At 52.5% G+C, this 11,835-nt stretch overlaps 4 protein-coding genes across 4 annotated transcripts; 3 read left to right on the top strand and 1 right to left on the bottom strand.

Annotated features, from left to right (window-relative positions):
* Nucleotides 1–314: 314 nt before the first annotated feature.
* Nucleotides 315–1,070, top strand: QC764_309485 (uncharacterized protein; the record flags this gene model as incomplete). The annotated part of the gene is made up of 2 exons (XM_062946062.1): nucleotides 315–631; nucleotides 686–1,070. The coding sequence occupies 2 exons, from the start codon at nucleotides 315–317 to the stop codon at nucleotides 1,068–1,070; spliced, it is 702 nt and encodes a 233-aa protein (XP_062802110.1).
* A 2,839-nt stretch (nucleotides 1,071–3,909) lies between these two features.
* Nucleotides 3,910–5,415, bottom strand: QC764_309480 (uncharacterized protein; the record flags this gene model as incomplete). The annotated part of the gene is made up of 1 exon (XM_062946061.1): nucleotides 3,910–5,415. The coding sequence occupies one exon, from the start codon at nucleotides 5,413–5,415 to the stop codon at nucleotides 3,910–3,912; it is 1,506 nt and encodes a 501-aa protein (XP_062802109.1).
* Nucleotides 5,416–6,324: 909 nt separating this feature from the next.
* On the top strand, nucleotides 6,325–6,891 carry QC764_0057270 (uncharacterized protein; the record flags this gene model as incomplete). The annotated part of the gene is made up of 2 exons (XM_062940470.1): nucleotides 6,325–6,535; nucleotides 6,657–6,891. The coding sequence occupies exons 1-2, from the start codon at nucleotides 6,471–6,473 to the stop codon at nucleotides 6,889–6,891; spliced, it is 300 nt and encodes a 99-aa protein (XP_062802108.1). The 5' UTR covers nucleotides 6,325–6,470.
* A 513-nt stretch (nucleotides 6,892–7,404) lies between these two features.
* On the top strand, nucleotides 7,405–10,085 carry QC764_309470 (uncharacterized protein; the record flags this gene model as incomplete). The annotated part of the gene is made up of 2 exons (XM_062946060.1): nucleotides 7,405–7,496; nucleotides 7,550–10,085. 2 exons carry the CDS (start codon nucleotides 7,405–7,407, stop codon nucleotides 9,966–9,968), a joined length of 2,511 nt encoding a protein of 836 aa, XP_062802107.1. The 3' UTR covers nucleotides 9,969–10,085.
* Nucleotides 10,086–11,835: the final 1,750 nt, after the last annotated feature.

The raw sequence follows: 11,835 nt of genomic DNA, 5'->3' as shown, positions 1-11,835 counted from the left end.
CACGTACCGGCTCACCCGGCTCAACTTCCACGCCAGCACGCCACCCAACCACCGCCGCAGTTCTCTCTTCTGTGCAAGTGACGTTAGCATTCATCCTGACTTCAATCTTCTTTCTATATCCTAACTAAAAGAGGAACACAGCTGTAACAGAAATCCAACCAGCTATCCACCCACTCGGGAGAGAAGGATGGAACGAAAGGCAAGGGAAACAAGTTGATCATGGTGAGATCGCCCAGTCAACAATCAACAACGCCGTCCGAGCAAACAACCAAACTTGAATCAAAGTCAAGTCGGCGGCTACAATTGGAAGAAACATGAAAAGAAAGGAACGGGAAAGTCAAAGGGTCAAGCATCAAATGGCCATGCTGTCGAAGAGCAATGATGCTAGAGCAACCCGAGCAATCAACCATGCTTGGACCAAGTCCAAGTCCAGCTATTGCCCCAAACCATCTGAGCACGAGGCCGATGCCCAAAGACTCGAGGATGAGGAAGGTGTGTGTGTTCTTCCATCTCAAGGCTACTTGCCGGGATTGAGACCAGACTCGAAAATGGAACAAAAAGCAAAAGGCAAGGTGAGTGTGCTCGTCCACCCCAAGGCGACTTTGCCGAGTCCAAAGCAACAAAAGCCCAAGTGAAAACTGACTCGTTCCAAATCCAGAAAGCTACGACGAAATCAAACAACAAGAGAAAAAGGAAGAAACCTACCCGTCAACCTCCTCACCTCCTCCTCCCTCTCCACCCTCGCCCTCTCCCTCTCCTCCCACTCCCGCCTGTTCGCCTCCTCCGCCTTCCTCAAATCCTCGAGCACCTTCCCAATCCCCTGGTCACACCCCGGAGTCAGAAAGCTATTGCGAGTAGCAGCGCCCCCCGACGAAGACGACCCGGAGCCGTCCGCCTCAGCTTCCTCCTCTTCCTCATCGCCCATGAGCGTCTCAGAGTCAGAATCCGCCTCGGCGGCCGACGGACCAGTCTGCTCCCCAGCCTCCACCGCCCCTGCTGCAATCCCAACAGTCACAACAACAGCAGCAGGAGGCCTAGAAACAGAAACGGCCACGGCCTCGAGCACCTGAGCCTCCTCCCTGGAGAGAGAGGGAGTCGACTCGCTGCGGGAGGGGGAGCCCGCAGCCGCTGCGAGCAGCGAGAAGGTCTCGCGCCCGGTGGGTGATTGCCCGCTCATTTTTTATTCGATTTTCTTCTAAAGTTGAAGCGTTAGCAGACGAGATATTTTGGTCCCAGCTGATCAAGAGCAGGGCGTGGAAGCGAAGATACTTACGGGAATGTCGTCGTTGGTGGGTGGTGGTTGGTGGTGCCGGCGGTTCCTGCGTCGTTTTTTGGTTGCGGATGAAGAAGAAGAGAGAGAGGGAGGGAGGACCGGCGGAAATTTTCGGAGGTACCTCCGGTTTGGCGACAGTGTGGCCGGAATTGTGGGGCCGGAAGCCAGTGTAGACTGACCGCAGGTGCCGGGGAGGGTGCCGGGGTGGTTGTCAGGTGTTGAGCGGGTCTGGGGCGGCTGGGGAGGGTGACTCACAGCGTCTGAGGCAAGCGGGAAGGAGCTGGCGGGACTGGGGATGGGGACTGGGGATGGGGACTGGGGATGGGGGCTGGTGATGGCCGGAGGTGAGAGGCCGGCGGTGGGTGGTGTGAGCTGGGAATATGGAGCAGCGGACTGGTGATTATGGACATGAGATTCGAGATGTGCACACATGGAATACACAGGAGGGATAGCAACAGTTGAATCAGGACGTCAAGATACATAGGAAATCGTTACAATCAAACCGAGGGTGCTGAGCTGCTCCAGATCGTCGAGATAACGAGTGTGAGGAACTGTTCAGACCACTGAACCAGGCTACCATGGGGTATTACCGCAATTCCGTTGTGGGTCACGGAATTCAAACATTATCGACGGAAGCACATGCCAGAAGACACCATGTTCGAGTTTAATCGTCAGCAGACTCGGGCGTCATATTGGGGCCGTCGAGGTTTTGATACACCAAAACTGCTAGGTAGTCAAGGCGATATATCGCTCACATCAGTGCACAGGGCTTGGTACCCTCACTCAATAACAGGAATAACCTCCCAGATAACTGCTGTGCCGAAGGCACCAGGTAATTCTAGGTTCTTGTTTGCTCAGATAGTGACCCATTGAAGCCAGACCCACCAAAGACAGAAGCATCGAACAAGAGCAGCTGCGACAAGAAAATCCCAAAGAAGAGGTTGAAAGGGAAAGTGATGATGTATATGCGCAAGGCTTTTTCATTTTGTGATATAAGGTAAGCAGCCGTAAGGAGAAGATTGAGGTGGGACTTGCATAGTCTTTAATCCGGAAGGAACAGCTATAACGGCAGATTCTACTAAAAGAAAAACCCTTCGACCAAAACAGTATAAAACAATCCTGCTCCGTATAATCAAAAAAAGCCAACAAAGTTACCATAAGCCCTATTAACAGTCCCGATCCAGCCATAAAAGCCCCACAGTTATTACTAGACAAGCTCAGACAAAGTCTTTTTCCAGTCCAATCCCAGTATCCCGTTGATTTAAGCCGACCCCAACACCATCTTCCCGCCATCCCTCATCTTTCTTAGCTATTAACCTCAATTCCCACCAACCCCCTCACATCACCCCTCGAAACAACATCAATCTCACCACCCCCTCCCCAAAAGTCACCTACAAACCCGACCCCGCCACTGCACCCTCCTTCCCAAACTCCCCCTCTTACAGAGCACGAACCAACACCATCGTCAGATCCTTCTCCAGTTCGAAGCCCAACCGCCGGACTTCGGATTTCCGGGGACGGCCGCGGGGTATTGTCTGAGGTTATCGTACCGTGGTGTTGATGGTACTACAGTGTCGAGAAGCTCCTGTCTAACTGTACAGGTCCCGTCGGCGAGCTTCATAGTAATTGGTCCCTTCTGGAAGCCTGCGTTCAGGAGCGCCCGGGAGCGGGATTTCCGCCCTAGGCCTATCCGACGAGAGCAGGGGCTCCAGAGCGGTAATGGTGAATGCTTGCAATGGCCTAACGGTAACCTTTGTTACCTTGGAGGTATTGTCGGTGCTCGTAGCGAAACGACCCCAGGTAGGTCTGGGCAGTGGCAGGGTCGAGAAGCTCGGGGATGAAAAAGGAGGATTCGTAAACAGGAGTATGATAGTCCGAGACCTTGAGCGTAAATTTCCTGCTGTCCCAGCAATCATGGGGATATGGGTTGAGTTGGGATTACGCTGGGAGGAAGCAGAAAGGCGGCGTACTTTCCCGTGGTCTCTTGGGTGAGAAGATGGAGTTTCTCTAGCCGTGTAGTTTTAATCCGTTTGTAAGAAGTCGGAATGCGTCTAAGTACCAGTCCTAACAAGAGTTGTTCCCAACAGCTGCAAGACAGCTTTCTGTCCCACCGACAAACTACACATATCTCCTCAAGCGACTTCACCAGACTTCTTTGAATCTTCCCTTCCCAATATCGCCCCAAAAATCACACAGTCAGCCCCAACCACGCGTCTGTCCATGACACATCTGATATCTAACATGCTTTATCCACGTACATTTAGTTTCATTAAGCAAACAGCTCCTTCATCATTCTTCCCTAAACCTTTTATGTCGCTTCAACAATGCTGTGTAATGTCTTAAGTCTCTCCCACCCGTAGCACAACCTCACATAGCAACCCCATGTTTTGTTTACCCCTTTTCCCTAACAAAAGTGGGGGCACAAGGGGGTGGCTGTCTTGGCAAACCGGATATTTGCTGATGTAAAAGTGGCTTGTTGTCTTCCATCACGAACATCAAACCTGATATCAGGAGTAATTACCTGGAAATACATTATCATTATATACTACGTCAAAAAGATCCTACATCTACTAACCATAGTCCCACCAAAAACGCCTTGCTTCGTTCCATAATCCTACATAATAAGCAGCACTCTCTCAGTTCACACCGGTAAACACATATGGCATGTCTGTTCCATCCCCGTCGGCAGCCAGCCTGATGACTGATCCTCCGCTTCCGTTTGTTCCTACTGATCGTACACTTCTTCCACTGCCACTGCCGCTGGTGCCGTCAACTTGGTATGGATGTCTGGTTTGCGCAAACGAGTTTGCGTCACTGTCGCCACTGGAATCGGACACTCCAGCATGTCTGGTGCTTTTTGGCGTTGTTGGCGCAGTCTGGTACAGCCAGGTGTTGGCAGATGAGTTTCGCACTCCCATCCCAGGTCTCAGATGTCTTGAACGACGACCCTGACTCCATGTCGTTGAGGCACTGGAGCTTTTCCCGCCCAGACTGTCGTTATCACCACCGGCATTCTGACCAATCCCTATCCCCAGACCCAAGCCCGAATGCAAACTCTGCCCTGCACTAGAAGGACTGGTTCCTCTCGGCGCATCGTTATCAATATCACTCTCTGACTGTGTCTGTTCGCCTTCTTGTTCTCCCTGTGGAATTCCATCATCAAACGAGTCATCGTCGTAATCGTCATAAGCGAGGGCTGGATCAAAAGGTTGCATGCTTCTCAAAACTTCAGCAAACAAATGCATCAACTCTCGGAACTCGTCACTGGTTAGCGGTCTGGCTGAGAATCGGGCTCGTTCATACTGCGACAGGAAATCGATTATCGTCGGTGATGCCGTCAGAACTCCCATCTCAGTCAACAGACCCAAGTATTCCCTGAGTCCTACTCCTCCTTCTGGCCTTTGCAACATGGCGACAGCTTCTGGGTCAAGTGTTGGAGGCAGGGTACGTGAGTCTGGATCCGGTGGCGCAAGGGTGAGCGCCTTGGCTTCGATAAGATTCGGAAGTTCGGATACAACGGTCGAGTACTGAAGGTTCGGGGGCAAACCCGTTGATACCGGTGATGACCAACCAGGGTGTTCAATGTCTCCCCATACGGCACGCTGCTGTTGTTGATCAGGGAGCATGCCCATTTCGAGACCAATCGCGTCTCCTCCCTCAATGACAGACACGGCCCCTCCGCTTCCACTGCTTTTACTCCTCCATTTTCCCCTCCAGCTGGATTTCTGTTTCTCTTCGACGGTTCCCGTATGTGTCGTTACTGGTTGTATCATTGGGTGCGGGACTCTCGGCCTGGCCTCGTAAGCAATGGCAGCGCTCCTGCTCAGCCCCTCCACAATCATTTCCCTGACACTGCGCGGTACATCGCCCTTGTCGATGGGTATCCAGCTCTTGGGTATTGATGAGAGAACACTGCGGCTGATGTAGATTCTGGTAACGTAGATAAAGAAGATGACCAACACAGTAACGACGTAGCAGACAGTGACGACCAAGATGTTCCAGTTTTGTTTCTTTGCGAAGGCTTGCTGGATTAGATCGGCGGGGGTGACGACGAGAAAGGCAATGCAGACGAGGTATAGGGCGTAGTAAAAAAAGTTGTAAATGACGACGAAAAGAAAGGAGGCGGCGGACATTCGGGCCATGGTGGCTGCTGGATAGGAAAGATAACGACTGTGTGGAAGTTGGATAGGGGGTGACTGGAGTCGGGCGGCGGGCGCTATCGTGTCCGCGTCAGCGCATGATTCTCTAATTGACTTCTGCTAGTGATGGGCATGGCTGCGCTGCGTGACGTGCAGTGCGATGGCCTGGCGGATGGGCGATGAAGGCGCAAAGCAAGGAGCTGCCACCTCTGCCGATGAGGTCAGACAAAAGAGGTTGCCAGTTGAAGCTTCAGCGCGCGGCAGCTGGAAGTCTTTCTCATCTGAGGGCACGGTTCACCAGCTGGCATCCACAGGGCGCTCGGACATTTCGCACTCTGTTGGGGATTTGCAGGAGTGCACGGACCCATGACACCTGAGTATATATGGAGGGCTCCCCTCCCCCCGAATCCTCTTCCTCTTTTGTTTTCTTTTCTTCTTCATACTTACCTTGATTGACTTTGGGAGGATCAAGAAATTCTCAAAGTATGGCGGGGAGCCTTCATTGCACAGCGAGGAGTTCTCCGTCATGGATTGGCCTTCGGGTCCGTCCCGGTCGCAATTTTTGATGTTTTTCCTTTTTCACTGTGTGCTTGGTTTTGCTGAGCCATTGGGAAGAGAAGCCTCACCGCCTGACCCGTGATTATTGAAGATGCCTTAAACTTGGGTTTCACAAGAGAATGAATTGTCAAAGATATGCCTGTCCCCTAGACACAGTCACATGCTTGCGACTCGAGTAACAATCCAGTTGCTGTCTGCCTGTCGCTACACGAAGCTATCGAAAGATCAAGTGCAGCGGGGATTAGCTCAAGTATCACCATGTGATGTCTCATTTCAGTAGACTTCTTTTTCAGTCAGACAAATGAATCTTCTGCCACTTTCTTTGCAATTGCCTTCGTCGTAATGTGCCCGAATATCACAACTGCGAACCCAACACTCGATCACAAGCAAAAAGAAGCATTGCCCTAGCCCCAAATCAGGACTGGTCCGTCTGTCAGTGCAACACCCAAGCCAAGATTCCCGGCGCCGGGTTCCGACCAAAGCTGCCCCGGAGTCGGCACATGCTGTGTTCCCTGACGGCGATGCATGCAGTCGGTGTCTTGGATTTCACGGCTTTTCTTTTACTGTGCGTCACTTGATCCTGCAGATGGCTGTCGGCACCAAATATGAACCCTTGTTCTACCTCTGTGGCTGCTAATCATTCAAGACAGACAAATGCCCAGATAATCGAAGTCGTAAGAAAACAGGTTCCCCATGTCCACAGAAGCATTGAACTCCATTTCCCCAGACCAAAAAACCGATGCAAATCAACGGGAGTGGAGGTGGCTGCGGGGTTTCGGTCGGGGTTCCGCACAACCCCAAAACCCCACCCCCACGCAAGCAATGGACAAGGCTGCTGGCTCCCAGTTCCTGGCTGAATCACATGCCAAAAGCACCGCCTTTTCTCAGCTCAGCATGATCAAGAGCAGCGACACCCCGTGACGCCATGATTCGTGTGGACGGTGCCTGGAACGAAACAGCCCGTCACCCGTTCAAACCTCCGCTTTTTCCGCTTGTGCTTTTCTTGCTCATTGGACTCTCGGAAACCAGAGATGGGAACAGGTTAGACCGCCGGAGCTGGGCAGGCCATGTGCCATTTTGAGGTCGTTTTTCTCTTTCTCTTTTTTTCATGTTCGACACACATCTCGTGTCTATCCTTTCTATCTTGTACACTAGCTCCTTGCTGACGGTCTCGAGAATTTCTTACCATTCTTCCCACGAGACTTGAATTCTTTGTTTGTCTCAGATTTCACTGTCTTACTTTGTCTTTGTTTGTGTCTTGTCTCTTGTCAGCAACCACACCACCATCCCTTGAACCGCCTTAAGCCGCATCTCCAATCTCCAACGCCCGTGATAGCACCACAAGCCGCTCAACGTCTGACTGTCTAGCAAAACACACAACGTCCAACGGTCAACGGTGAAGGTGGCCGTCACCACCACCACTCAACCGCCACCATGATTGACCACGTCTTGGGGCGACCATCCGTCAAGTCCCGCCGTCTACAGGTTCTGGCTGTCCTGGCATTTTGGACAGCTTACCTCCTAAAGTATGTTATCTCTGCCCTGCAACAGAGCACCTTGCTAATAGCAACCCAAACAGAGGCAACAAAAACGGTCCCCCAATCGTACGCTTCTTCTCAAAATGCCTCTCCAGACGCCTCACCTTCTGGCAAACCCTCACAATCACCATGCTCTACCTCTATTCAGCCCGCAACTTTTCCACCCTCGTCGGCCTCGCCTCCCCCGACCCCCTAGCCAACATGTACGACGCGACCTACTTCCGTGCCACCTGGATCCTCACCGCCCTAGACGCAGGTTTCTGGACCGCCATGCCCATCAAGACAAAATGGCTCCGTGACGCCGCTAGTATCGTCTTCTCGCTGTTTTACATGGTGGCGGCAGAAAAGGCTGATGAAAAGGTGCGAAAGGTCAGGGGGAATATCACTGTCGATCATCTGAGGGTTAGCTGGAATAAGGGGGTCGAGTCCCCTTATTTGAGGACGCTGCAGGGGTTGGTCAGGCCGAGGATGACAAAGTGGCCGCCTAGGCAGGTGAGGATACCTAGGCCGAGTACCAGTGATTATAAGGAGCCGGTGGAGGGGTGGCTGTATTTTGACGGGCCGCTCAGCGAGCTGAAGGAGCAGGGACATAACCAGCTTGTGCTTGATATTCCTGGGGGTGGGTTTGTGGCTATGGACCCGAGGTGCAATGACGATAAGCTGTTTGCTTGGGCGGCGAAGACGGGGCTGCCAATTTTGAGTTTGGATTACAAAAAGGCTCCCGAGTACCCGTTTCCGTACGCGCTGAATGAGTGTTATGATGTTTACTGCACGTTGATTAGGTCAAAGGGGAGGTGCGTGGGAATGAGCGGGCAGCAGGTTCCCAGGGTGGTCATTACTGGTGACAGCGCCGGCGGTACATTGGCGACGGCAATGACGATTATGATCACCGAAAGCGGCAGCAGTCCCATCCGGCGTTTTCAAGGGCAAACCGACCTCCCCATCCCCGAAGCTTTGGTGTTGTTCTACCCAGCATTGGACATGAACATCGGCAGCTGGATGAGCGACGAGCAAATGGCCCTCATCAAAGACCGGCGCATGCGCGGCACCAACAAACGCGTCCTCCAACGCAAGACAATGCAGTACAACGACCTCGTCGGCACCCCCCACCAATCCGACGACGAAGACGACGGCACACCCGACAACAACAATAACAACAACGACAACGACAACGACAACAACAACAACATCAGCTCGGGTACCCTTCCGGACTCGGATTCCACCGCCGTCAACTTTGACCCCGCCAACCTCAACCCAGACGAACATGCTATCCTCCGCTACCGGGAACCGTGTCTCTCTCCCGCACCACAATACGCCCACGCGGGATCGACAACCTTCCACCTCCCCCCGGTTACCTCTCCCCTGCCTCTGTCTCCGAAATCCCTCCCCACCACACCCCCTCACTCCTCCACCTCCCTCGACCAAACCGCCTCCTCCGGCAAAAAGAAACAGCCATCCACCTCCCACCACCCCTCCCCCCTCAAAACCCGCCTCGCAATGTCAAGCATGATCTCCTACTTCAACGACAGAGTCCTAACACCAGAAATGATGCGCGCAATGATCATCCTCTACGTCGGCCCTCACAACCGTCCCGACTTCAGCCAAGACTACCTTTTGTGTCCTATTTTGTGTCCAGACGTCCTGCTGTCCCGTTTTCCCAAGACTTACTTCTTGACCGGGGAAAGAGACCCGTTGGTGGACGACACGGTCATCTTCGCCGGCCGCCTCCGCCGCGTCAAGGCGGCACAAATGGCCAGCAACGGCACCCGTTACGAATACCGCGACACTGACGCGTTGACAGAAGGGTTCGACGAGAATGCGTTTGCGGAAGTGGCGCTCATACCGGGGATTAGCCATGGGTTTTTGCAGTTTCCTTCTGTTTACCCGCCTGCATGGGGGTTGTTTGACAAGACGGGGAGTTGGATAGAGGAGGGTTTTAGAGAGGGGGAGAGACGGAGGAGGAGGAGGGAGGAGAGGGGGAGGGGAAGCAGCAGGAATGAGGGGGGTGAGTATAGGGTTCATACTCAGGAGATGAATAACCGGACGCCACACCACCAGAGGGGGAGGAGGGATAGCGGGGCGACGGCTGTGACGGATGGGACCGAGGGTGATGGGGGGCTGGAGATGAGGATGAGTAGGTCGCGGCCGGGCCCTGCTGTTTCTGCTGCTCCTGGAAAGACGAGGGAGAGGGCGTCGACTACGTCGGTTTTGACGAATGGGAAGGTTAATGGGACAGAGGAACTGCCAAAGGTCATGGTTTCGGGTGATGGGGCGGATAGCGGGTCCGGGAGTGGCTCTGGTTCAGGGGGGCAAAAGAAGAAGAAGAGAAGAGTCAGGACGGCGAGGGCCGATGGTGACAATGGGGGTTTGGTCAAGAGGTTGGCGAGTTCGGATGATTTGCTGGGGAGGAGGATGCAAGGGTTGGCTGGGGGGTTGACGGGCTTGGCCCCTCCGGAGTAGAAAATGGGGTGGCGATTTATGATACCTTTACCTAGAATATGATGGTTTTTTGGCTTTGTTTTGTCTTGCATATTGTTGTTGTGATAGTACCCAGCGGCAAAGCATTTTAGGGTGTTGAGAATCCTGACGATGTTATATTGAGGCCAAGCATACATAGCCTTGATATCTATATCTGTCCTATGTTGTCCCGTTTATTGTTTCCTCCGGTTAGAGTTGCCGCCGTTGCGATTGGAGAAACGCTGTGTACCAGCTTGGTAAGCAAGCTTTCTATGGAAGTCCTACCTAACCTGGTGAAACAGACCTGTTGCTGTGACTGGACTTGTAATAGAGGGGAGGTATCACGAAGCTGCTTAGACTTGTGAGACGGCTCACCTAGTTGGATCGAGACTTTTTAGTGAGAGGGGCATGAGCAGACGACGAGACTTAGTACTCTCTGTAATGGGTTTCGACGATGACAGAATATTCTGCAGTGACCTGACTGATGGGGTCCTTCATTGAGGGTTTTGACTGACAGATAAACCCTGGCAGATAGACGTCCTTGGAGGAGATAGTCAAGCAACACAGAAGTCTACTAATAGCTCGAGGCCCAGTCGTTGAACATAGGTGCACATATTTTTTGGCTTGCGGTAGTTTGCTCAATTAGACCTGGAGGCTTAGGAGAAAACACTGCCGGAAGTTGCGGGCGATGTCAAACAGATCTGGCGTTCTCCGAGCTCAAGGTATCTCAAGTGTAGGGCGTAACGAGTCACAGCCTGTCACCAGATTTTATTTGCTACTTGCAATGCCCAGATAGCTATAAGCCCATACAAATAGAAAGACAGAAGGAGTAAGAGGAAGTCTGCATTGTGGCAGAAGGCGTGCTTCTCAACAAACACATTCGCCAATCTCGAAAGTCTGCCAATGCGCCAGAGGTTGTTGTATCTTTCTTTGACGTAGAGCATGGATCAGCTTCTTGTGTCATTTACAATGTTGCCTGGTGTCTATCTCGGTTGAGAGCACCAAGACTTGTGATCAAAGACTCTTCTCAACCTGTTAATGTCAGCAGAAGGTATTGCTCAGAGAGAAAGCCTTCCAGGAAGACTCCAGTCTCCAGCATTGTGTCAGTAGCCTGTTAAGGTCATCTCTTGGTCCCTTTCATGATGCCCTCATACCTTCCTCTGTGGCCCCGTATCCCTCTCAACAGCAACCTACCTCCCAAACCCAACCAGATATCACCACTCCTAACTCCCAACCATCCCATTCCAGCTCATGACTTCGACATCCTCCCGACACAACGCCAAAGATCTCCCATCCTTCCCCTCTCTCACCCATACGCCACAACCCATCCATCACTACTCCAACTTCAACCCGCCGCCCTGCTCACTCGGCCTCATCCGGCCTCAAACCCCCAAAGCCCATTAAGCGAACCGTGGTAACGCCCAGACCCATACCACCCACTACAACCCCAACGTAGCATCTCACAATGTGACGATAACCCTCGATATGCGATGCGATGCTGCCCGTTCCGCCTTCCGCGATTCCGAAATCGCGCTTTTGCGCTAGAAGAGATGTAGAAAGAAAGAACGAGCAGGAGGCGATCTGTTCTTTGGTGTTTGGTTCGGTGTCTTGGTGGTATGTATGTAACACTGTGTGTAAAGTTCCCATGCCAAGATAGATATACCTTGCCTTACACACACGATGGCTCCCCTCCCCGTAGGATGGGCATGGTACGGTGACGTTTCTCGCTCGCTTCTGTCTCTGTCCAAAAGTTCCCAATTTGTTAGTAGTAATCTAAATCTCAACGGCTTGCTGAACTGTTGTCTTTGCAGTGTCGTAGTGTAGTAATCTCACACATATTCCAGAAGTTCTTTTGGTTGCTCGTTAATCA

This window comes from Podospora pseudoanserina, chromosome 3 (genome assembly GCF_035222485.1).
Source record: "Podospora pseudoanserina strain CBS 124.78 chromosome 3, whole genome shotgun sequence".
Taxonomy (NCBI): Eukaryota; Fungi; Ascomycota; class Sordariomycetes; order Sordariales; family Podosporaceae; genus Podospora; species Podospora pseudoanserina.
The sequence above is the reverse complement of the archived record's forward strand: the minus strand, read 5'-3'. Positions and strand labels throughout refer to the sequence as shown.